The sequence below is a fragment of the Colobus angolensis genome, unplaced genomic scaffold, assembly GCF_000951035.1.
Source record: "Colobus angolensis palliatus isolate OR3802 unplaced genomic scaffold, Cang.pa_1.0 Scaffold315, whole genome shotgun sequence".
Classification (NCBI taxonomy): Eukaryota; Metazoa; Chordata; class Mammalia; order Primates; family Cercopithecidae; genus Colobus; species Colobus angolensis.
Genome location: NW_012116433.1, coordinates 740,776 through 766,023, shown reverse-complemented (window position 1 = coordinate 766,023; position 25,248 = coordinate 740,776). Strand labels below are relative to the sequence as shown.

Sequence of the window (25,248 nt, the reverse complement as noted above, 5' to 3'; positions counted from 1 at the left end):
TGTCCACGCTGCCTCAGGAACTGAATTAGTAGCCTTCACCCGTACATTGCTACCTAATCTCAGAAAACACATCAATATATCTACATTGACTCTACTTCACCGCTCTAGGGCTCCCATCAAAATATGGGCCCCATGTTGTTGGAGCACTATCAGAGGCTCTTCGTTTGCCTTTTAAATTTACTATTTTAAAATCTGAGAATCACAGCTATTACTTCTGTAAGGAAAGTGCTTTGGCTTACCACAACTAAGGCTGTAATTCCTTCTATTTTTCAGGCCAAATGTTTATATTCTAACTCGTGCCCTCCCCAGTGTATCTTATTACTCTCACAGGATCAAGTCTCAGAATTTACAAAAAGAACATTGGAGAAAGGCATGGTATATATAGTACTCTGATAATCTGTGACACTCTCTAGGTGGCCTTCTAGTTGCTCCATACATCGTACTGTCCCACCTTATTTACATGCTACATTCGGTGTCATGAAGGAGTGCAAAGATGATAACATCTGCAAATTCCAACTGATTTACTCCATGCATTTTCCAAGAATAGCTCAGGACTATTGCTCAAGGCTATGCCTTACTTGCCTTCTCAGACTGACACTGTGTATAAACCAATAAAACTAGATGGTGGGCAGCCGGTGGCTCACTCCTGTAGTCCCAGCACTTTGGGAGGCCAAGGTGGGCGGATCACCTGAGGTTGGAAGTTCGAGACCAGCCTGACCAACATGGAGAAACCCCGTCTCTACTAAAAATACAAAATTAGCCGGGTGTGGTGGCACATGCCTGTAATTCCAGCTACTCGGGAGGCTGAAGCAAGAGAATCGCTTGAACCCAGGAGGCTGAGGTTGCGGTGAGCCAAGATTTTGCCATTGCACTCCAACCTGGGCAACAAGAATGAAACTCTGTCTCAAAAAGAAAAAAAAAAAACCAAACAACAACAACAACAACAAAAAACCAACTAGATGGTGAGCAATAAGACCTGCCCCTCTTGATTTTTGACTTTTTTTTTTTTTAAAGCCTTCAAAAGGAGTTCATCCAACTTCCTATGGTTAGCTTTTAAGAATATTATCTAAAAACTGTGTACGCTTTTTTCTTTTTTTTTTGGATGGATTGAAACCTATAATCGAAAGGCTGTCATTGTTAATGTTATCCCATACATTATGGGGATACCATAAGTGGCACCCATTTCACAGAAGAGATGTATAAGTAAGAGATTGCTAAGTTTTACCAGGTTAGATATGATTATACAGACCTTATTATTCCCAAGGTACACATGGAGTAAAGAAGAAATACAGTCCTAAAAAATTAAGCTAGTCCTAGTATAAATGATCCAGAATTCTTCCTAGTACCAGCATATCAGTTGGTTTGAACCCATGTTAAATAGTAATGGGAAAACCCATGAGACATTTCTTATCTGCCTTAACTAACCTGAATAATTTCCAAATGCATGTTTCTAATAATAATGTGAACAACTGCAAAACCCATGAGTCGTCTGAAGTTTTATCATTTACAGGTATGTGACGCATTCCCAGACTCTCCAGCCAACTGAGCATCAGCTCCTTCACGGCAACTGGGTCCTGATTAATGTCCTCCCAAGACAGACTTCATTGGATCCACACTCAAGAGGACTCTGCCAGGTTTTTCTGACCCCTCTACGTTGCTATAAAATGCTAAGGCCTTAAGACTTGGGTACGTGTATTACAACAGCAAGAGTGCCAGCGCCAACAAAAGACCCATTGGACCTGTCAGCTCCTCTGTTTCACCAAGCAGACACAGTAACCTTACCAACAAAGAGTAAGCCAAGTGCCTCTGTGTGACACCACCAGCAGCTGATAACGCATACGAAAAATATAACTAATTTAGACTAGAGCCCTATCTCTTCTTGAGAAGCTGGGATTTGAAGGAGCTATCCTGAGATCTGTACTGCTAGTAAGTGACTGATAACATTATAAACTGGATCGGTCCCTGAGTTCAGAGACTGAGTTGCAATTGAGTGAAAAATAGACAACGAAATCTTGAAGAATTGCACTGAGGTGCAAGCCAAGTTTATTTGGCTCTCCAAATAATACTGGTTGAACTAAGAAATTGGTAATCCAAACCTGTAATAGGACTGGTGTTTGGGTGTCTCTCTTTGTCATTGTTGCCTCTTGCTGTTACATTGCTGTCTGTGTTGTCTTTCTAGGTCCAGATGTTTTCAGATAATTCACATTGCCCTGATTGTGGACAACAGTGGTTCCCTAGTTTAGAACTAGGCCACTGGTTGTACCAAACTGAACTTGTTGAAAATGAATGTTACCAGGTATTCTTAGACCGTATTAACAGAGCTGATTATTGCCCTGAGTGTTATCCCGATAATCCTGCTAATAGAAGCCTTGTTCTTCCTTGGTCTTTCCCACTTGAGTGGGCTCCCCAGAATCTCACCAGATGGACCTTTGAGAAAGCTTGCCACCCATTTCTTCTGGGTCCTCCACTGGTTAGAAAAAGAATACATGACTCTCGAGTAGCTGGTTTTAACCCTGCATTACAGTTAATCTTGACCAGAACAGATAAAACCTTAAACAAAAAACTGGGTCAAAACAAATAGCTTCTATAATAGTCAAAATTGTCAACTCTAGAGGCTTTTGTGTAGGTAGCCCAAGGAAGGTGGAAAAATAATTAATTTCTAAGTGTGACCCAGATTGTCACTACTTTGAGAACTGCTTAAATTGTTGGATCTGCTTCTGTGGCCTATACATATTTTATTCACTATGAATTTAGTTAGTATTCCAGCCAGACTGTTCATCTAGACTGAGATACACACACACATACACACACACACATACACACACACACACACACATACACACACACACATATATATATACATAAAATAATCCATATTTCCTATAAACTGTTTTGGAACTAACTTACCACTCCTAAAAAAATTTCTGCAGCCTAATGAGTGACATATGACGAAGTAGTCCTAGAGGGGAAGTCCCATACTGTGTGCTTCATAATGGTATTTCTAATGATAACTTTTGTAGGAAAGCAGCCTCATTATAGCTGGATCCTAGATTAGTCCAGTGAATTTTAATAAGAAATTATGCTGTTGTAAACTCACCTCTTACGCATTGGTCAGCGATGATATATATATAGATAACATTTATCCATATATAGCCATTTATTCATCATTGGCCCTGTTTGGCCCATCCTCAGTGTGGCTGTGACATTATTGATAACTGGTCACTCAGATAAATCATGTTCTATTAGGAAACACCTACATAGGTGATGCAGAAACATGCAGAAATGCCACCTGTTTATACTTACGTGGCTTTACATAAACAAAAGACTGTCTTGTCTTTGTGGTGACTGAATTTACAATGTCCTCCTCTGGAAATGGAAAAGTACCTATCTAGGAGATGTATGACAAAAGAAATTATCAAGCCTGACTTCATATATATTATGAACAGTCTAGGGGAAGCATCTTTCTTAGAACTAAGAAGGTCTGCTGAACATTGGCCGCATTCTGGACTTCTATTGTTCATTAAAATCATGGACCCAGAGTTGAGGTTAAGCCACTTAGAAAAAGCTGTTGAAAACATCTCAAAGGCCACTGAACAATTTTTAAATTACACTTAACATGCCAGGTATCTAGGTATCTAGTGCTTTTGTACCACCTCGGCAATATTATCAAGGTCCCAGCTTCTTTCTGTCCTTCCCCCTTGGAATCCTCTTTTTTTGTTGTTTTTTTATTGCTTTTTTAAAAGTAGTGACCAAGTCTTGCTATATGGCCCAGGCTGGTTTCCAACTCCTAGGCTCAAGTCGTCCTCCTACCTCGGTCTCCCAAGGTACTGGGATTACAGGCGTGAGCCACCCCACCTGGCCTAGGATCCATGTTTGCTTTTTATCGTTAAGATTTTTTTTTTCGATGAGTACAATATGACTTCTTGTTGTAACAGACATTTTAATCCCTAGGAAAGGCTGGAAGTAGAGAGCAAAAGTCTTTCTTTCAAGTCTGTCTTTCATTTTGGAAATCAAGTCTTTCCAAAAAATCTCTAGCAGATTTCTTCTTATATCTCATTATATAAAGTATCAGTTTACAAGGGAGCCTGGGAAAGCTTGGCAAAGGGGAATAGGGTTATCATTGCCTGGGTAGGGCACATTGCCTCCATTGAAAAAATCAGGGCTCTTTTTTTTGTTGTTTTTTTGACAGAGTCTCGCTGTCTCGCCCAGGATGAAGTGCAGTGGCATGATCTCAGCTTACTGCAACCTTTGCCTCCTAGGTTCAAGCGATTCTCCTGCCTCAGGCTCCCAAGTAGCGGGGATTACAGGTGCCCGCCACCACACCTGGCTAATTTTTGTGTTTTTAGTACAGACGGGGTTTCACCATGTTGGTCAGGCTGGTTCATCTGAACTCCTGACCTCAGATGATCCGCCTGCCCTGGTCTCCGACAGTGCTGGGATTACGGGTGTAGCCACTGTGCCCAACCAGGGCTCTTTTAGCAAGGAAAACGTGAGAAATGAATGGCTATTGGTGTGCAACAAATCATACTTGCTACATGTTGTGAAACCTGAAGTTATTTGTTAGTCTGTATGAAGAATGTACCCCAGAGATACACCCTGTATCTGCCTTATGTCTCTTACAATGGAGGTTCTCTCCTGTTATATTGCTGAATAAACTATGTGAACTGCTAAAGTGACTGAAGACTAGTTAGTTTATCACTAACTCTTTAATGAAGAATTTCACTATCCTACAGTTCTTCCTAAAAAGTGAAAATTTAAGTGCTTTTGAGAATAGTATTATGATCAGTATTATTGCCTCTAAATTATTTAATTATTAGAGAATGCTTATGTTGTAAGGACATATACAAAGAAACATTCTACAAATATGAAAATTTAAATATCAGCAAAATGGAGAAAAGGTCTTTGTTTTTGTTTTAGTCAATCTCTCCATTAAATAGTAAGATCAGATTAAAAGGATTTATACCATTGATTTCTCAAATCAATACCTAAGCAGTACCTGTGAGAGCTTGTTTAAAAATGGAGATTTCTTGGTCTGCTTTAGAAATTTTGATTCCTCAGGTTGCTCGTAGGGCCCAGGAATCTGCATATTATAAAAAACACCTCATGCCGAGTGCAGTGGCGTGTACCTGTTACCACGGCTACTTCAAAGGTTGAGGCAGCAGGATCACTTGAGCCCAGGAGTTCAAGACCAGCCTGAGCAAGATAGTGAGACCCCTGTCTCTTTCAAAAAAAAACAACAGAAAGGTATAAATAGTACCTTTGGAGATTCTGATGCAGGTGCTCTCTGGACCATACTTTGAGAAATGCTGTAGTAATATGTCCATAGTGTTTACTTATCTGGCTTAAAAGGGTGGGAGCAGAGTACTCATAATACTGCAAGATAGTACCATTTATTTGGTAATACTGGTAATGTAAAAAGAGGTTTCATGTCAGACTGAAGATCACTCTTGATAATTTAGGTCGTAACTCAGCCACATTTTTCTCATTAATTAAATTAATCAGGAATGTTTCAGTCCTCTTCACAAACAGTTTTGTTTGGTGTCATTATGAACTATGTGAATATATGGGCCAGAAAAATGAGTAAAAATATTAATTTTAATATTAAGAGGGTTACTTTGCCTTCAAACATTATCACATACCTATTATATGGTAAGCTGTCAGAAATCAACATCATGTAGTAGAGCTCATAAAATTGAACAAAGGAGAAAATTGAGGAAGCCTTTGAACAAAGCTTTTCACCTTGGGTCTTTCTAGTATGTCTTCATATGGCTTAAAGTATTGCAGGTTGTTCTAAAATACTCCATAGTTGATATGAATAATGAATTTTATTAAAACACAAATGCTGTGTTGGTAAAATTAGTTGTAATGACAAATGATCTGGAGGGTTATCCAGTGTTTTAAATAGTGTGAGCTACACTCGTCTCTATTTTTATAGCGTGGAAGAGTTGGTAATATTGCTTATATGTTATGGTAGCATTTCTAAAATGACCATTATAACTAGTTCCTGTTATTTTATAGCAGACCTGGTAGTGAAAAGGTTAATGGAAACATGCAAGGGCAGACCGGAAAGAAAATATATCCACCAAAGAGGTAGCTGTCGGGGGATATGAGTGAGTGAGGTGGGATTCGTCTCTGAGTCACAGGTGAAGGAAGCCCAGGCAAACAAGAAGGCAGAAATGAGTCCATGGCATCCAAAGAATATGTTGCAGTCCACATGTCATAGCTGTCTGTAAAAGTGAGATGAGCTATAGCCCTTTCATCTCTCCAGTCTCCCTGGCAACCCTGAGTCTCCATGGAATTTTGGGGACACAGCTTGAAAATTGCTTTTTATAGAGGCAAAATAATGGCCTTGCAGCCAGCTGGGTTTGTATTCTAATTCTGACACTATTAAATGACCTTAGGCATTTTAACCTCTCTGTATCTAGTTTCTTCATCTGTGAAAAAGGTTGTGTAATAATACCCACCTCATACTGTTGTGAGGTGTAAGTGCAAAGCATATACCAAACATATGGCACATACTAAATCTTTAGGACGAGGAAAGATGTAGGGCAAGAAAGCAAAAGCAGAAATTAGAGCTGGGGAATAATGTAGAGTCTTACTTGTTTTGTTCTGTTTTTTTTTTTTTTTGAGAGAGAGTCTCGTTTTGTCACTTAGGCTGGAGTGCAGTAGTGCCTTCATGGCTCACTGCAGCCTTGACCTTCTGGGGTCAAGTGATCCTCCCACTTCAGCCCCCTAAGTAGCTGTGACTACAGGTTTGCACCACCACACCCAGCTAATTTTTGTATTTTTGTAGAGATGGAGTATCGCCATGTTGCCCAGACTGGTCTTGAACTCCTGGCTTCAAGCAGTCCGCTCACCTCGGCCTCCCAAAGTGCTGGGATTATAGGCATGAACCACCATGTCCACCGAGTCTTAGTTTTAGAACAAGGATTAAAGCCAGTTGTTTGAACTGATGCTGAATTATTATAAACTTATTGGCTGGTGGCTCACACATGTAATCCCAGCACTTTGGGAGGCTGAGGCAGGAGGATGACTTGAGTCCAGGAGTTGAAAACAAGCCTCAGCTATAGTGAGACCCCCCAACTCTACAAAAAAGTTTTAAAAATAAAAAAAATTAGCTGGCTGTGGTGCCATGTGCCTGTAGTCCCAGCAACTCAGTAGGCTGAGTTGGGAGGATCACTGGAGCCTCAGTGAGCTATGATGGTACTGCTGCCCTCCAGCCTGGGCAACAGAGTGAGGCCCTGTATCTAAAAACAAAAACAAAACACTTCTTAAATCTCTCCTGATGAAGGACAAGATTGGTTTTGGGATGAGGTTGAGCCTGTGACATAAGTCAAATGGTCTTAGTTGTAAAGATTAAAAGGCCTGGAGGGATGGATGACCCAAGGCAGATTTTAGTCACAATGTTTAGGCCCATTTTATAATCTTAATTATGGTAGATACAGTTGCTATATGTCTTATATCACCTGAGACTTTCCACAACACTGAAATAAATTCCTAAAGTGGCAGGTCCCTAAAAAGGAAAATAGAGAAAAGTTGAAGGATATATACAAATTCACTCAGGTCATATGTGCTAGAGTCACAATTCAAACCTAGATTTAAGTATTCCAGAGTCAGGGTGCTTGTGGTATGCTTAACACAAGTCTTTTAAAGTGTCATGGTTAGGTCCCACAGCTAGACTACCTGAGTTCAAATCCTGACTGCCCTCAGTAGTCACGTGTTCTTGGGTAAGATTCTTAACTTTTCTGTATCTCAGTTTCCTCATCTCTAAAATAGTAGGAATATTAATAGTCTACACCTCATAAGATTGTTGTGAAGATTAAATGAGTTAATAAAGTGCTTTGAATGATGCCTGGCACAAAGAAGGGCACTCAATAAATAGTAGTTCTTATAGTTGTTGTCTATGCTTTATATGTTAACTCGTTTTCATAGCAGGATTGTAACTACTTGTTTCAGGGCCAAGATATCGGTTTCTTTTTATTCCTAGAGCCTAAAATGGCATCATTCACTAAAATAAAATTGTGTTTAAAAATAAAGATATAGGCCGGGCATGGTGGCTCAAGCCTGTAATCCCAGCACTTTGGGAGGCCGAGACGGGCAGATCACGAGGTCAGGAGATCGAGACCATCCTGGCTAACACGGTGAAACCCCATCTCTACTAAAAAATACAAAAAAAAGCTAGCCGGGCAAGGTGGCGGGGCGCCTATAGTCCCAGCTACTCGGAGGCTGAGGCAGGAGAATGGCATAAACCCGGGAGGCGGAGCTTGCAGTGAGCTGAGAACCGGCCACTGCACTCCAGCCCAGGCGACAGAGTGAGACTCCGTCTCAAAAAAAATAAATAAATAAAGATATATACTTAATTCTATCCCAACTGTCATACTTTTGTCATGATGGCATTTATATCTAAACTACCATCCTGGAATGGCTGATTCTTTTGTGCTCTTCTTGGCTGCTAAACTTCTAATTTCCTTCTCCATTTAAAAAATGGTCTTAGTACTTTATGATACCTACCCTACCTCCCCTCCCCAGGTTTTCCCCAGGTCACCATCCCCTCCCCTCTTTTTCACTGGTCCCCATGGCAATGCTAGCAGTTTGCAGGATGGAGTGGAGGATAGGTAAGGTCCTTTTGCTCTCCCAGCTCTGATTTTGTTCTCAAAGGCAGCTTTTCCAGCTGGTTGTGACAAAATGTCTAGGAGGCCATGGTAGAAGCGTACTCTGCAATGTAAGGTCATTGCATTTAGGCTCAAAGAGTTTCCATTACAGGTCTTTCCTTTTGATACTTATTTTTTTATGGAGATTAATTCATTATTACTCATTTAAAAAGGCAGTAACTACATCAAACATATAGAAAAGTGCAGAGAATAATATAACAAGACCTGTGCCCAGATCTCAAATATATGAACATTTTATCACATTTACCTCAGTTGTTTTTATTTTTTTAAGGAAACTTTATGTGTACAGTTGACACCCTCTCTTATTCCTTGCAGAAGCAAGCCCTAAATGGAAGTTGATACATATCCTTTCCATTTATGTATTTATGTTTTGTTATAAATTTATATATGTAAATAATGCTGTACATTATTTTCTGTACATGTACATGCTGTACATATCACTCTGTAGTGACAAAAAATGGAATATTTTCAAACCTTCATTAGTATCAAATATATATACATACACACACATATATATGTATGTACATATATTTATTTTGTTTGTTTTTTCCCCCCGAGACAGGGTCACTCAGGCTGGATTGTAGTGGCATGAGTTTAGCTCCCTGCAGCCTTGACCTCCTGGGCTCAAGGGATCGTCCTCCTTAGCCTCCTGAGTAGCTGGCATTACAGGCATGTGACACCATGCCTGGCTAATTTTTAAATTTTTTTTTTAGAGACATCATCTCATTATGTTGCCCAGGCTGATCTTGAACTTCTAGACTCAAGCAGTCCTCCCGCCTTGGCCTCACAAAGTGTTGTGAAGATTAAATGAGTTAATACATAAAGTGATTTAAATGCTGCCTGACACAAAGAAGGCACTCAATAAATAGTAACTTTTATAGTTGTGTGTGCTGTATATGTTACTTGTTTTCATAGCAGAATTGTAACATCCTGGCTTACATGTGTGAGCCATCATACCTGGCCCAAATTTAGAAACATGTAGTACGTATTGAATTGTAATTAGCCTTATGGCATTTAATATTGTATGTTGGAATCGTCTAAACTTGGTTATGTAACTTCAACGCAAAAGTCATCTGGTATACCACACAATGTCACCTACCGGGTAGTCAAAGCGTTTACCATTTTATAGTGAGTGAGATGAAGCAGAAAGGGTACATCTTAGAAGACGGAGCACAAGGCAGCCACATTTACAGAGGAAGCAGTGAGGTAAATGTGTCCCTCTTAGAGAAGTCCCAGGAAATAGAAATTAAGCAAGGCATCCCTCAGCCGGCCATCTAGTATGTTCTCCATAAATGGAGAATAAAACCTTACAGCCTTAACCTGTTACAAGCCTTGATGGAGACAACTAAAGCAAAATGATGCAAGTTTTGCTGCAGATTTCAGGGTCACAGGGAAGTGGAAATGACTGTCAGTGATGAGGCTACATTTTATTTAAGTAGAAATCTGAATCACTATAACTGCCATGGATAGAGCACTGAACACGAACATTTCATAATTGAACTTGCAAGGGATTCACTCAAAGTGAATGTCTTTCGTTGCCATGTAAAGCACAGAGGTCTCATCAGTTCCTTGTAGAAGATACTATCAAAAGCATCTATTTTGGGACATGCTTATGGAGTGGTTTTCCCTACAGCTATAGAAAGCTCCAACTACCCCATTTTCCTTCAGGATGAGGCTCTGCCTCACTTCCATTATGCAGTCCCGAAGTTCCTAATGAGCACATATCCTGGTAGGGATCAGACACTGTTCAAAAGATTGACCTGCCTGGCTGGGCTCGTTGTCTCACGACTAATCCCAGCACTTTGTGAGGCTGAGGCAGGCAGATCACTTGAGGCCAGGAGTTTGAGACCAGCCTGGGCAACATGGTGAGACCCTGTGTGTATTAAAAACACAAAAATTAGCTGGGCATGGTGGTACGCACCTGTAGTCCCAGCTGCGAAGGCTGAGGCATGAGAATTGCTTGAACTTGGGAGTTGGAGGTTGCAGTGAGCCGAGATTACACCACTGCACTCCAGTCTATGTGATAGAGCAAGATTCTATCTTGGAGGAAAAAAAAAAAAAGAAAGATTGACTTGCCTCCAGAACAGTGGCCTCCAGATCTCTCAGATACCCTGCCATGTGATCTTATCTGAGGATTTGTCAAGAACTCTTGTTTGTCCCGCTTCTTGCACTGTGAGGGAAATGCCATTTCAACTATAAACAGTGATGATATGTTACAAAAGGTCTGAATGAAGTGGGCTATAGGATCTATGTGTGCTTTGTGACAGGAAGAGTGTATGTTAAGCATTTGTAAGATTATAGAAATATCTGTGATGGCACCTTTGCAGATTCTTTTGGACTGCAACCTAGTAACCAAGTAATATATTTTTGAAAGCCCTCAGTTCTGTTTGTTTGCAATAAAGTTTATTGAGGATAATCTATGTCACATACAATTAACGTACAGATTTTAAGTTTGATAACAAATGGAACCACCACCTCAGTAAAGATATTCAACATTTTTTTTTCTTTTTTGAGACGGAGTTTCGCTCTGTCGCCCAGGCTGGAGTGCAGTGGCGTAATCTTGCTCACTGCAGCCTCTGCCTCCCGGGCTCAAGTGATCCTCCCACCTCAGCAGCTGGGACTACAGGTATGCACCACCACGCCCGGCTAGTTTTTGTTATTTTTTTTTTGTAGAGATGGGATTTCACCATGTCCAGGCTGGTCTTGAACTCCTAAGCTCAATTGATCTGTCTGTCTTGACCTCTGAAAGTGCTGATATTACAGGTGTGAGCCATTGTACCTGGTCATCAGTACTTCAGTGCTGTAATTTTACAACTTTTAAAGATAATCTAATTTATTTGAATTGCTGTGTATAATATTACATTGTAAGAATATGACAATTTTTTGTACCCACTTTCTTATTAATGAACATACAGATTTTCTCATTTTTCCTCATTTTAAACAATACAGCAATGGATATTTTGGGGCCATATGAATGAGTTTCTCTGTTATATGTCTAAAAATGAAGTTGCTGATTTGTAGAATATGTTTGCCTTAATTTTCTTTGCCATATTTCTCTCTAAAGTTGTAATGACAGTTTACTTAATTGCCATTAGGGGTTGTATTTCCTTAACTAGTCTTTTTTCATATTCATTATGTTTTCATATTTCCTCTTTGTTGAACTGCTTGTTCATCCCTTTACCCACTTTTTCATAGCATTATTTGTCTTGTACTGATTTGTGGAATTCTTTATGTGTTCTCGATATTAACTCCTTACTGGTTTTATATGTTGCAGATGTTTTTCTAGTCAGAGACTTATCTTTTAATTTTGATATCTTGTGTAGAAATTAAAAATTTTTTAATGGGGTCACGTTTGTCAAATTTTACTTTCTGGTTTGTGTATTGTATATCTTATTTAAGAAACCCTTGCAGTTATAAAGATATTTGATATTCTCAAAGTTTAAAAGTTTTACTTTTTATATTTAGGTCTTTAATATGGACTTGATTTTTATATGAAGTAGGAGACAGAAATCTAATTTTCCCTCCATTTGAATAGTCAGTCATCCCCAAACTATTTATTCACTAATTCATTATTTCCCTGTGCTGAATTAGCCAATTTCCTTATGTATGTATGCTGCGTATACTTCTTTACTCTCTATTCTGTATATTGTTTGTCTATTCCTGTGCCAGTGTTCCATTGTTTTTATTACTTTAAGTTTCTTTTTTTTTTTTTTTTTTGGTGACGGAGTCTTGCTCTGTCACCCAGGCTGGAATGCAGTGATGCAATCTGGGCTCACTACAACCTCTGCCTCCTGGGTTCAAATGATTCTCCTGCCTCAGCCTCCTGAGTAGCTGGGATTACAGGCATGCACCACCATGCCAGGCTAATTTTTGTATTTTTAATAGAGATGGGGTTTCACCATATTGGCCAGGCTGGTCTCGAACTCCTGACCCTTGGGTGATCTGCCTTTCTCAGTCTCCCAAACTGCAGGAATTACAGGCATGAGCCACCAAGCCCAGCCTACTTTTAAGTTTAAAGAAGATTTGATACCTGGTAAAGATTGCCCCCTTCTTCTTCAGAATTATGCTGACTCTTCTTGATCCTTTGCTGCTCTTTTTGAATTTTAGGATCAGCTTTTCCATTTCACTAGAAACCAACAATAATCAAAAAACTTGAGATTTGTTTCAAATTGCATTAAATTTGTAGATTAATTTGGAGAAAATTGACATCAATGGTTTTGAGTCTTATTGTCTACTCATGATGTATTTTTCTGTTTACTTGTCTCTTTTTTATATACTTCAATAAAGTTCTGTGTTTTTCTCTTTGAAGTTGTGTTTTAAAGAAACAGCTTTATTGAGGTATAATTTACATACCATAAAATTCACCACTGTCTAAAGATCTTGCATATCTCTTGTTGGATTTAATACTAGGTATGTTTTAGTTTTTATTCTAGGTTCCTTATGGTTATTGTGAGTAGCGTCTTTGCTTTTGAAAATTTTTGTTATTGGTACATGGGAAACTTTTAACCTATTTTCTTGGTTTTGGCTGGCAGGAAAAATTTTTTTAACAAAACTTGAAAAGGACTGGGGACTTTTTATTTTCTGTCATGAGCTAGGATGGGAGAGAAAACTTCATTGCAACATACGATGGCTTGAAAGCCCAGTCCCAAGAGCTTGAAGAAGATAAAAGCAGTGATAAGGAACCCTGCAAACACTTATGCTAAGTGTTCACAGCGGCAGAAAGAAGAGTCTGTCCCTAACTCTTCTCTTCCCTTCCCGTTTATCTATGGCATCACTCTTTATTTATACATTCATTTATTTTTTCATATGCTTTTAAGTTAAAATACGGAGTTCTTACTATACACTAGGCACCATGTAGGCATTGGGGAAGAAAGTTTTTAATGTGTAAAATTAAATTTTACAAAAGAGTACTGAGAAAAACATAAAGACGGCAAATTGGCTAGCCTCCCAGCTAGGCTGTCAAAAAACTGTAACACTTCACACAGATTTTTCTTATATATTTTTGTATTTAAGCCTCATAGGTATCATTATTCTCATTTTTATAGGGAATGAATGTTAAGTAACTTTACTGATCAATTTGTTTTTGACAAAAATAAATTAACTATAAAATATAATTTTTAATTGCTTATAAAGTGCCTTTGATTTGGCTCCTTTTGTGTAAATCTTAATAATTTTCTTTGTCTTTGAGCATTGCATAAAAAGGCATTGTATAAAAGGATATCTGTCTCCATATTTTACAAAAGAATACTTCGAGAGAGCCACTTCAAAGTCAGTCCAAATGTGTCGTGGTACACCTCACAGGAGCCATCTCAGTTTGTGGGAACCTCCTGTGCCTTGTTACTTTTTAATATAAGTGAAAGCTTCTGATAGGCAGACTATGAGAAAATCATCTGGGACAGAAATTGAAGACATGCAGGAAATCTGCAGTGATTGTTTCAGCAATGACTTAAATTTCTACTCTTAGATTTATTTTTTATTTTAATTCAAGCTATTCTCTTGAAGATTCTGGTCACTTGATCTTACTTTTTATACTCTTTCAACTATTCTGGAATGGATTAGGAGATTATGAAATTCATGAAAGATTAACAATCTGGAGCTTTTTTCAATAGTCTAGGATTTGGAGTATGATTCTCATGAAAGGAACTTTTCTTCACGCAAAAAGGTTTCAGAGAGGAAATATTACTCAAACTAAACATATTTAATAAAGCTGATACTTGCATTTCTCCCTTGTATGGATAAAAAGTCATTTAATTTTTTTCATTTTGTTTTAGTCACTGTATATATGGCTTATTTCCTGGGTCCACGGGAAGCATGAGTCTGTTGGGACTTGGGGCAAGAAGAAGACAAGACATCTTAACAAGGAAAACCAAGCACTAAAAAAAGTATCCCCCCAACTCTGAAGAGATAGAGCATAAACATGACCGACAGTGGACTTAGGGAACCTCAAGAGGGTAAGACTGATTTGTCTAGCACTGAGGGTGCTGCTGTGGGAAACCAGGACTGTGCAGAGAGAGAAAATCTCTGATGACTAAAATCTGCGGTTTTGAAGTAAAAAAGCTAATTCAGTTGTTTTTATTATACTTATTCTTTTAAATTTACTGAATTTTACTATAATGTGAACCCTAATTATAAGGAAGATAAATGTTTTAGAGACTCCAATAGTAGGGACTTACAGTAATAGAAAAATACAATGCTCTATTTAGAAGGGATCTTTCTTGCTTCTTCTTCTTCTTCTTTTTTTTTTTTTTTTAATGTTACCCAGGCTGGAGTGCAGTGGCGTGATCTCAGCTCACTGCAACCTCCGCCTCCCAGGCTCAAGCGATTCTCATGCTTCAGCCTCCAGAGTAGCTGGGATTACAGGCGCCTGCCACCACACCCCGCTAATTTTTGTGTTTTTAGTAGAGACGGACCAGACCATGTTGGCCTGGCTGGTCTCGAACTTCTGACCTCAAGTGATCTGCCCCCCTCGGCGTCCCAAAGTGCTGGGGTTACAGGCGTGAACTACCACTCCTGGCCTTAGATCTTTCAGTTATGGGTAAGAATTAAATTTTAGTTCATCCTGCTTATATTTTATGTAGGAGATAAAGGCAAAATATGTAATAGATTTTCCAGAAGAGAAAGAGAACATTTATTTAAAGTCTTTGTTATGGGAGTTAAAAAATATATTAAAGTAGAGGCCAGGTGCGGTGGCTGACACCTGTAATTCCAGCCCTTTGGGAGACTGAGGCAGGTGAATCACCTGAGGTCGGGAGTTCGAGGCCAGCCTGACCAACATGGAGAAACTCCATCTCTACTAAAAATACAAAATTAGCTGGGTGTGGTGGCGCATGCCTGTAATCCCAGCTACTTGGGAGGCTGAGGCAGGAGAATCGCTTGAACCCGGGAGGTGGAGGCTGCAGTGAGCTGAGATCGGGCCATTGTACTCCATCCAGCCTGGGCAACGAGAGCGAAACTCTGTCTCAAAAAATAAATAATATATAAGAGTAGAATAGTATATGAACCCCTATGCACTCAACATCCAGCTTCAACTGTTACCAACATAATGCTGATCTTGTTGCCTGCCTTGGATTATTTTAATGTACATCCATGATATTGTATCATTTTATTGTAAATAGTTTACATCTCCTAAAGATAGATTCTTCATAGATTATTTTTTAAAAAATAACCAAAATATCATCACACCTAAAAAAATAGATGAACAATTATTCCTTCATGTCATTTCATATCCTGTCATTATTCACATTTCCCAAAGTGTCTCATAATTTGTTTTTTCTTGACAGTTGGGCCACACATTGCATTTGATTTCTTATTGCTTCTAGGTTGTTCTTTTTTAAAGTTGTATTGTAGAAAATTTCAGGGCCAGGCAGGGTGGCTCACACCTTAATCCTAGCACTTTGGGAGGCTGAAGCAGGCGGATCTCAAGGTCAGGAGATCGAGACCATCCTGGCTAAGACGGTGAAACCCCGTCTCTACTAAAAATACAAAAAATTAGCCGCGCGTGGTGGTGGGCACCTGCTACTCAGGAGGCTGAGGCAGGAGAATGGTGTGAACCTGGGAGATGGAGCTTGCAATGAGCCGGATCGCGCCACTGCACTGCAGCCTGGGAGACAGAGCAAAACTCCATCTCTAAAAAAAAAAAAAAAATTCGAACACATAGAAAAGTAGACAGATAAAGTGAACCTCTGTGTACCCATTAAACAGCTTCATATGCTATCAACATATAGCTAATATATAGTGGAGTAAAGAAAAAAAGACGAAAACATATGGCCAATATGGTTTCATCCATATGCCCTCATTTCTCCCTTCCCCCATGTTGTTTAGTTGAAGCAAATCCTGGCTATCCATAATTTTAGTAATAAATACTTGAATATATCTCTGAAAGAGGATTCTTTTTAAAAAATGTAATTACAATACCTTTATCACACCTAAAAAGATGAATCATAATTCCTTCATGTCATCAAATATCTGGCATTCAGATATTCCTGATTGTGTCATAAATATTTCTTTAATGATGGGCTTATTCGAAACTGGATCTAGACCTCGTAGTCCACATATTGTATTTGATTGATGTGTCTCTTAAGTCTCTTAATCAGTAAGTTAAGAGACTCCTGTTTTCCCCTTTTCTTGCCATTTATTTTAATTTCTTACTGTTTTTTATTTTTATTTTTATTTTTTAATTTTTTTTGAGATGCAGTTTCGCTTTTGTTGCCCAGGCTGGAGTACAATGGCATGATCTTGGCTCACTGCAACCTCCACCTCCCGGGTTCAAGTGATTCTCCTGCCTCAACCTCCTGAGTAACTGGGCTTACAGGCACCCGCCACCACACCCGGCTAATGTTTTGTATTTTTAGTAGAGATGGGGTTTCACCATGTTAGCCAGGCTGGTCTTGAACTCCTGACCTCAGGTGATTCACCTGCCTCAGCCTCCCGAAGTGCTGGGATTACATGCATGAGCCACCATATCTGGCCATTCTCACTTTTATTAAAGAAACAAAGTCTTTTGGAATTTCCCATCTGCTGGGTTTTACTGATTATATTCTTGAGGCATAATTTAATGTATTCCTCTATCCCTGTATTTCTTGGAAACTAGTAGCTCTAGAAGCTTATCAGATTTAAGTTCAGTTGTTTGGCAAAAATACTTCCTAAGTGGTCTAGAGTACTTCTTACTGCATTGTATTAGGAGGTTAATGATACCTGTTTGGGTTTCCCTGTTTTCATGATGTGAATTCAGATTGATCACTGGGTTCAGCAGTTGTCAGTCTGGCTCATCCACCATAAAAGTCCCCATCAGCCTTTTGCATAAGGTTTTGCTACCATTGATGAGCATTACCTTTCATTAGGGAAGAGGATATATTTAACATAACCAAAAGTTGGTTCTGTCATATAAATTGTTTTATATTAGTGTCATTTTGTATTTATTAACGTAAGTTTTTTATTGTTGTTTTAATCACCTTTAGTGGGAGCCAAGAGAAATAATGTTTAGGAAGAGTGTCTTGTAAACCATGAAAATCTATGTAAATATTATTATTAAACAGGGAGCTTTTTAAAATATAAATGTATGGGGAATTTTTTCCAATAAAAATTATAAATTTTTGTCTCAATAGACTCACAAAAGGATTTGGAAAATGATCCATCAATAAATTCCCAGGCGCAGGAGACCACAATCATGGCAAGTAATGCTGAGGAAGCTCAGACCCTACACTCTGCCTGTGGTCTTAGCAAAGACCACCAAGGGGTGGAGACAGTGGGTCCGGAAAGTGCAGATACAGGTGATAAATCAGAAAGTCCAGATGAAGCAAATGTGGGGAAACATCCAAAGGATAAAATAGAAGATGAGAACAACCAGAGTTTTCTGGATGGTGAAAAAGGGCATCACCTCCCTTCAGAAAATCTGGGTGAAGAACCCTTGGATCCAGATCCCAGCCATTCTCCAAGTGACAAGGTAGGAAGAGCAGATGCACACTTAGGGAGCAGCTCTGTGGCCCTCCCTAATGAAGCAAGTGACGGAACTGGAGCATCTCAGGAACCACCTACTACAGACTCCCAGGACGCCCAGAGTCCTGGTCATTCCAGTGCAGGGCAAGAGGGCGAGGATACACTGAGGAGGAGGCTGCTGGCCCCAGGTAGGAGAACCCCTGAACTACTCTCCTGTTTTGTATTGCTCTGTTAACTGAGAAAACAGAAGTCAGAGGCCGTCTTTCCAGAGAACTGTTGTCTATCTTTCATAGGATTAAGGCCTTTGGGCCTTGCCCAAGCTCACACAAAGCCATATGACTTGAGTTGATTTTGAAATGAGTTTTCTCATCTAGGCTAGCTCATTCCACTGTTTTAAGTTGCTTCCTACACATAAACTGCATTTCTAAGCAATGTTTTTATTAACTGTTTCTATTAATGTGATATGACAAAAAGGGGCATGACTTTTAAAAAATTTGCTTCTAGTTTTTTATTATGAGAATATTTTGACATAATTTTTAAGATCTTTTACTTTTTGGTAAACTAACTGTTACATAAATCAAAACATGGGTATAGTTAAAAATGAGCATTAATGGGACAGTGTCCTTAACTCAGTCATGTTTCAGTTTTATAGGACTTTGAGTAAGTCAGTTAGTTTCTCTATACCTGTTTTTTTCTGCCTAAAGAGGAACGAGCATGTCTTCCCTTATGAAGGTAAGCGTTGCAGGGTGCTAAATCCTTAACTGGAACTCAAGACGTGTGAATTCTGGTTGTGGCCCTACCACTTGCTAACTTGGGTGACCTTGGGAAAGTCTCTTCCCTTCCTGGTGCTTCAATTTCCTATTTGTAAAATGAAGAAGTTGGACAAGATGATATCCAAGGATTCTTCTAGGTGTCATCTTCTGTGATTGTGTGTGGATTTGTATTTTATAAGTGCTCTGAAGAGCTCAGTCTGAAATGCCTATTTGCCAGTGCAAAAGAATATAAAATATAAGACACTCTGTTCATCAGGGACTTCAGCAAGGGCCAGTAATTCATGTTTCACTGCAAATCAATGACTAATCTCAAATATATGTTTTATTTATTAATCATTAGAATAATCTGTAACTTCAGTGAAGGCAAGGACTGTGTCCCTGTCATTCATTGTGTATCTCTGGCACCTGGCACATAGAAACACCTTTATAGTCAAATGAATGAATGTGATTTGTATGGACCATGACCTGTGTCAGAATTTCACTGTTAGGAGCTAGGTGCAATTACTTATGCCTCTAGTCCCAGTTACTTGGGAAGCTGAGTTGGGAGGAATGCTTGAGCCCAGGAGTTCGAACCTGCAGTGTGCTGTGATCACCCCTGTGAATAACCACTGCATTCTAGCTAGCCTGGGCAATGTAGTGAGACCCCATCTCTTTAAAAAGTTCACTGCTAGGCAGGTTCACTGTGAGTAGAAAAAAATACTGTTTAAAAAAATCCAGTTTAGGCCAAGGGCAGTGGCTCACTCCTGTGATCCTAGCACTTTGGGAGGCCAAGGCTGGTGGGTCACTTGAGGCTAGGAGTTCAAGACCAGCCTGGGCAAAATGGCGAAAACCCATCTCTCCAGTAAACACAAAAACAGCTGCGTGCACTTGTAGTCCTCAGGAGGCTGAGGTGGGAGGATTGCTTGAGCCCGAGAGGTTGAAGCTGTGGTGAGCCAAAATTTCACCACCACACTCCAGCCTTGGTGACAGAGTGAGACCCTGTCTTTTTTAAAAAAAAAAATGCAGTTTATGTATGGAAAGCAACTTAATATAGTTGAATGAGGTTATCTATACTCTAAGAGATGAGAAACCTTGTCTTCATCTCAACTTAGCTACATCTCTTTATGTGACCTTGGGCAAGATCTTCCCTGGACCTTTTTTCATGATAGGTTAGGCAGTGCAGCTAACCTATAATGGACATTATAGATCCTTTCAGTTCTTAAATTCCATGATATGATATTTTAAGAACCTACTTTTTGGGGTGATATGAGCAATCCTTTATAAGTGAAGATGATCCTACTCATCTATGCTAATAGAAGTACCTGGCTGGGGTTAAGCACAAATTTAGAGTCTAGTGTGATTTAGCTTAGAGTGCTAAAAATTGTTACCTGTCTTTTCACCCACATATTTTAAGCTTGGTGTGCCCACCCTACACCTGGATTTTTACATATTTTGTGAATTTTCTTCACCTTATATTCCTTGCTTTGTATATATCCTTCATTAAGAGTTTCAAATTTGCTTTTATAAGCTATTTTGCAACTGTACAGTAATCTCTCCTATCTCAGAACTTAGTGCTTCTGTTATTTTTATATTTGGGGTCTTGAGGAACCATGTGAAACTTGAACACTGAAATTAGAGCACAATTACCCCGTGAAGTTGAATCTCGTGTATAGCCAACATTTCTTAAATCCCTTCTTAATTTTATACATTTTGCTGAATCACATTTTAGGTAAGTTTGGCTGTAGTATTTAAATGTCTTTGTCTTTGATATAAGAGGCAGTGAGGAATTGTGAATATAGCAACATTATCCTTGAATGAATTTCACAGCATTTCATTTTATTCTTCTAAGTAGAATAAGAGTAATAGTCTTAAAGAAAAGACAGGAAAAATGTTAACTTTGGTTTTTTTTTGAGGTGGAGTCTTGGTCTGTCCCCCAGACTGCAGTGCAGTGGTGTGATGTCGGCTCACTGCAACCTCCGCCTCCCGGATTCAAGCGATTCTCCTGCCTCAGCCTCCCGCGTAGCTGGGATTATAGGCACCCACCATCATGCCTGGATAATTTTTGTATTTTTAGTAGAGAAAGGGTTTCACCTTTTTGGCCAGACTGGTCTCGAACTCCTGACCCCAAGTGAGCCACCTCCCTCAGCCTGCCAAAGTGCTGGGATTATAGGCGTGAGCCACCGTACCTGGCTAAGGTACAGAAATCCTTTTAGTCAAATCATTGTTTGGTTTGGTGAGAGATATAAAGGTATACATACTGTCATTAGTGTACTGCCTAAAAATAATATTGATTCTTTTCCTCTCCAGAGGCTGGAAGTCATCCGCAACAAACACAAAAATTGGAAGAAATTAAAGAGAATGCACAGGACACCATGAGACAGATTAATAAAAAGGGTTTTTGGAGCTATGGTGAGAACAAACCTGGTTTTACTGCAGTGTTGATTCACATTCAGAAATCCTCAGTGAAAATGCCTAGAAAACTAGCAGATTTAAACAGTTTTAACATTGTGTTTATATATACTTATTTAATGATTGGTAGTAAGTCATAGAAAAATAGAGTTTTAGGGATTTTTCCCTGAAGGGTACTGGCTCATATTTTGCTGTGATTAACAAAATTAAATTTCTCACAGTAGGAAAAGCTTTTCCTAAATAAGAAACAAAAACTGCTTTTCTAATTAGAGAATATTAAATTTTCAAGTGCATTTTAAAGTTATGACTCCTAAAAAAAATGGTCAGCTATAGGTAGTAGGTGCATTGAGAAGATGGAAGAAAATCTTGATCACTTATGTCTAAATTACATCATTAGTTATAACAACAAATACATAGACTCAGCTTTTACCTTTTATTTTTTAAAATTTTTTACTGAGTACTTAACTCTTCCATGAAAGTTTTGTCTTTCAACAAAGATATCTTCAAATAATTAAATCTGAGAAGAGATTAGAGAAGAGGTACTTCTGATGGATTAAAAGTTTAAACAATTTATGCACAAGAAACTTATTGCTCCTAGTAAAACCTGATGGTATTTCTGCCTTATTTTAGTTTACCATAGGCTTTGTTTCTGGCTTGTGTTCTCTGTAATTTTCTATTCTTTTCTCATTCTTTTGACAGGCCCTATCTTTCTTCTCTTCCTGGTTGTGGCTGTTGTGGCAAGTTCTGTGAATAGCTACTATTCCACTCCAGCCCAGCAAGTGCCCAAAAATCCAGCTTTGGAGGCCTTTTTGGCCCAGTTTAGCCAATTGAAAGATAAATTTCCAGGCCAGAGTTCCTTTCTGTGGCAGAGAGGACGGAAGTTTCTCCAGAAGCACCTCAATGCTTCCAACCCTACTGAGCCAGCCACCATCATATTTACAGCAGCTCAGGAGGGAAGAGAGACCCTGAAGTGCCTGAGCCACCATGTTGCAGATGCCTACACCTCTTCCCAGAAAGTCTCTGCCATTCAGATTGATGGGGCTGGAAGGACCTGGCAGGACAGTGACACGGTCAAGCTGTTGGTTGACCTGGAGCTGAGCTATGGGTTTGAGAATGGCCAGAAGGCTGCTGTGGTACACCACTTCGAATCCTTTCCTGCGGGCTCCACTTTGATCTTCTACAAGTATTGTGATCATGAGAATGCTGCCTTTAAAGATGTGGCCCTGGTCCTGACTGTTCTGCTAGAAGAGGAAACATTAGAAGCAAGTGTAGGCCCAAGGGAAACTGAAGAAAAAGTGAGAGACTTACTCTGGGCCAAGTTTACCAACTCTGACACTCCCAGCTCCTTCAACCACATGGACTCAGACAAATTGAGTGGGCTGTGGAGCCGAATTTCACACCTGGTACTGCCAGTCCAGCCAGTGAGGAACATTGAAGAACAGGGGTGCCTTTTCTAAAGCTAAGCACAAAGTTGGTTACAGAAGGTATATGTTTATGAAAAAGTTTGTTTAAAGGCCTTTCGTTTATATGGAAGGAGGTTGATAAAATAGGTTGAGGAAATAGCCTGAAAAACAAAAATGAGCTTATTTTAGAAACAAGTTTTTATTTTTTACTTCTTGTAAAATCTTTCTAATCTAAGCCTTGACAAAACTAAAAATTAACCTGACTTTTTTTCTTTGCCTTTTGGACCAAATCAGGTTTGAAGTATGGATGATATATATGAGAATTTTTTTTTAATTCTAAAATATAGCAAAATTGCACAGGAAGATACTCTTACTTTTTAGAGTAACTACAGAGTGATTTTTTTTTCTTGAGTGAGACTCTGAAGAGCCTTTTGGATGGTGTTTGGACTTGGATGAAAGCAATTAGAATTATGAAGCAATGATAACTTTTAGAAAATTTTTCTATCACATGTTGAATATTTTCAAACCTCACTTTAATAATCTAAAATTATGGGATTATATCTTATATTAATTTTACAGTTTTGAGTAGTATGATAAAAGAAATAAGAATTCAAACCATTAAGTACCTACCTAAATACTACATGTAAGGCACTGTGCTTTTATTCCATTCAGCTGAGGTATAAGTGTACCTCAGTACAGAATAAGCAGCTGTACTCAAATGTTCTTAAAAATGAGAACCAATGGGGAAATTGTTTATAATCATTGGAAATGAAGAAATTCCAATTGGCTGTATCTTTACTTCAGCTTTTCTTGAATGATTTACAGCAGTGATTTTCAAACTGTGTCTACTGGCACCCTTCCCCTTTGTATCAGAGCAGTTCTGCTTTTAACTGTTTTATATGTCAGGGTTGTCTATGAGATTTCATTGGAACAAAGAGTTTCACTGATACTCAAGTTTGAAAACCATTAAGTGAAAAAACATCTTAGGACATAGGAAATATGTAAAAAAATTGAATGTATTAAATCTTATGAGTAGGAAGATGAAATACAGGTTTATCATATAGATACATTATTTATGAACACTAAACATCTATACATGAACAGCAGAATGTATAAGCTAGCATTTACTAGCATGTCCCTGATGCTTTTGTTCATTTCTGTTAATCATCATTTTTGTCCCCTCTGCATGGAATTTTATACTTGTCTAGGGTGAGAGTTTGTAGACTTTCAGCAGAACATATTTTAATAATCAATTTATTTGTTTTATTTTAAAAAATTATTTTTGAATAACCAATTTAATAGTAAATTTTATATGAACACTTGGCATAACTTTACCAGTTTATTTCTATGCAGTGATGGAATATTATGTAATACAGCTCATTTCTTGACCACCTAGTTATAGAAGTACCATTAAGTTAAAAATTAGAGAAATCCAAGAGATATTATACTTAGAGAGAGGAAGCAGAAATGGTGGGTAGATTCTCAGAGGTTTTGATGTTCAGTACTGACTGTTGGACCATGTTCTGTGATTGTAAGAAATATTGAAAACAGTTTGTATGGAGACAGTAGTTGATTAGCATTTGAGCTCTGAAAGCAGAACTCTAGTAAAATGATCTCGACCTAACAAAGGGTCTATTCTATTATATAGACTATTACCATAATCCTGGAATGTTTCAACTAGGTTTTGGCCTCTCCATTATATGAGATTGTATGTATATATTTAAGAAGTCTGATTAAAGTATGGAAAGATTTTAGGAAACACTAAAACAATACAGGGATCTTTATTGATACCTAAAAAGATTACAATTGAGTAATTGCTTAATTGAGTGTAGGGGCATACCTGAAGGAAGAATTTGCATTTGGGACTTTGAAGGAATCTTCTAAGAGATTTGGGAAAAGACCTGAACAAACAGTTAAAGCATGGTGAATGTAATGTAAATGTCAATCCAGTATAAAAGCAGAGGAAATTGAAGGAAAATCTATATACTATATGCACATTTTTTCTGTCTTTTTAGATCTTAGATGCTAACATTACATCCACAAAACCAGTGTTGCCTTGTACAGCTATTATATTGGCCTGCTGACCTGTGCTACCTCAGATCTGTAAAGGAACCAGTATGATGCATATTCTTGTTTCATCATTCAGTTGAATATGGTTTTTCATCATTTCCTTTCAAAATAATTTAGAAAAATAAATTTCTAAAGTCACAATGGCTTTTATTTAGCCTTTTAAAAAACACTTTTCCTTCCATGTGTAGTGCAATCAATTGAGAGTGTTGTTAGTTTTCTGTCCACTATTTCAAAAGTCTTTTTTTTTGAGATGGAGTCTCACTCTGACTCCCAAGCTGGAGTGCAGTGGCTTGATCATAGCTCACTGTAGCTTTAAACTCCTGGTCTCAAGCAATCCTCCCACCTTAGCCTCCTGAGTTGCTGGGACTACAAGTGCATACTACCACACCACTCTACCACTCTATTTTGTATAGAGACAGGGTCTTACTGTGTTGCCAGGCTGGTCTTGAACTCCTGGCCTCAAGTGATCCTCCCACCTCGGCCTCCCAAAGTGTTTGGATTACAGAT

General features: G+C 38.7%; 1 protein-coding gene across 2 annotated transcripts in view; it reads left to right on the top strand.

Annotated features, from left to right (window-relative positions):
- TOR1AIP2 (torsin A interacting protein 2) overlaps nucleotides 1-24,891 on the top strand; it is a 35,923-nt gene extending 11,032 nt beyond the window's left edge. The window contains exons 3-7 of one of the 2 annotated variants that reach the window (XM_011951132.1): nucleotides 1,511-1,926; nucleotides 14,444-14,623; nucleotides 17,777-18,295; nucleotides 21,167-21,268; nucleotides 21,968-24,891. In XM_011951132.1, coding sequence (XP_011806522.1) covers nucleotides 14,590-14,623; nucleotides 17,777-18,295; nucleotides 21,167-21,268; nucleotides 21,968-22,725 — 1,413 coding nt within the window. In that variant the 5' untranslated portion in view covers nucleotides 1,511-1,926; nucleotides 14,444-14,589 and the 3' untranslated portion in view covers nucleotides 22,726-24,891. The remainder of the gene's footprint in view (nucleotides 1-1,510; nucleotides 1,927-14,443; nucleotides 14,624-17,776; nucleotides 18,296-21,166; nucleotides 21,269-21,967) is intronic. The other variant, XM_011951133.1, reaches the window with a different exon arrangement.
- The last annotated feature ends 357 nt before the right edge of the window (nucleotides 24,892-25,248 follow it).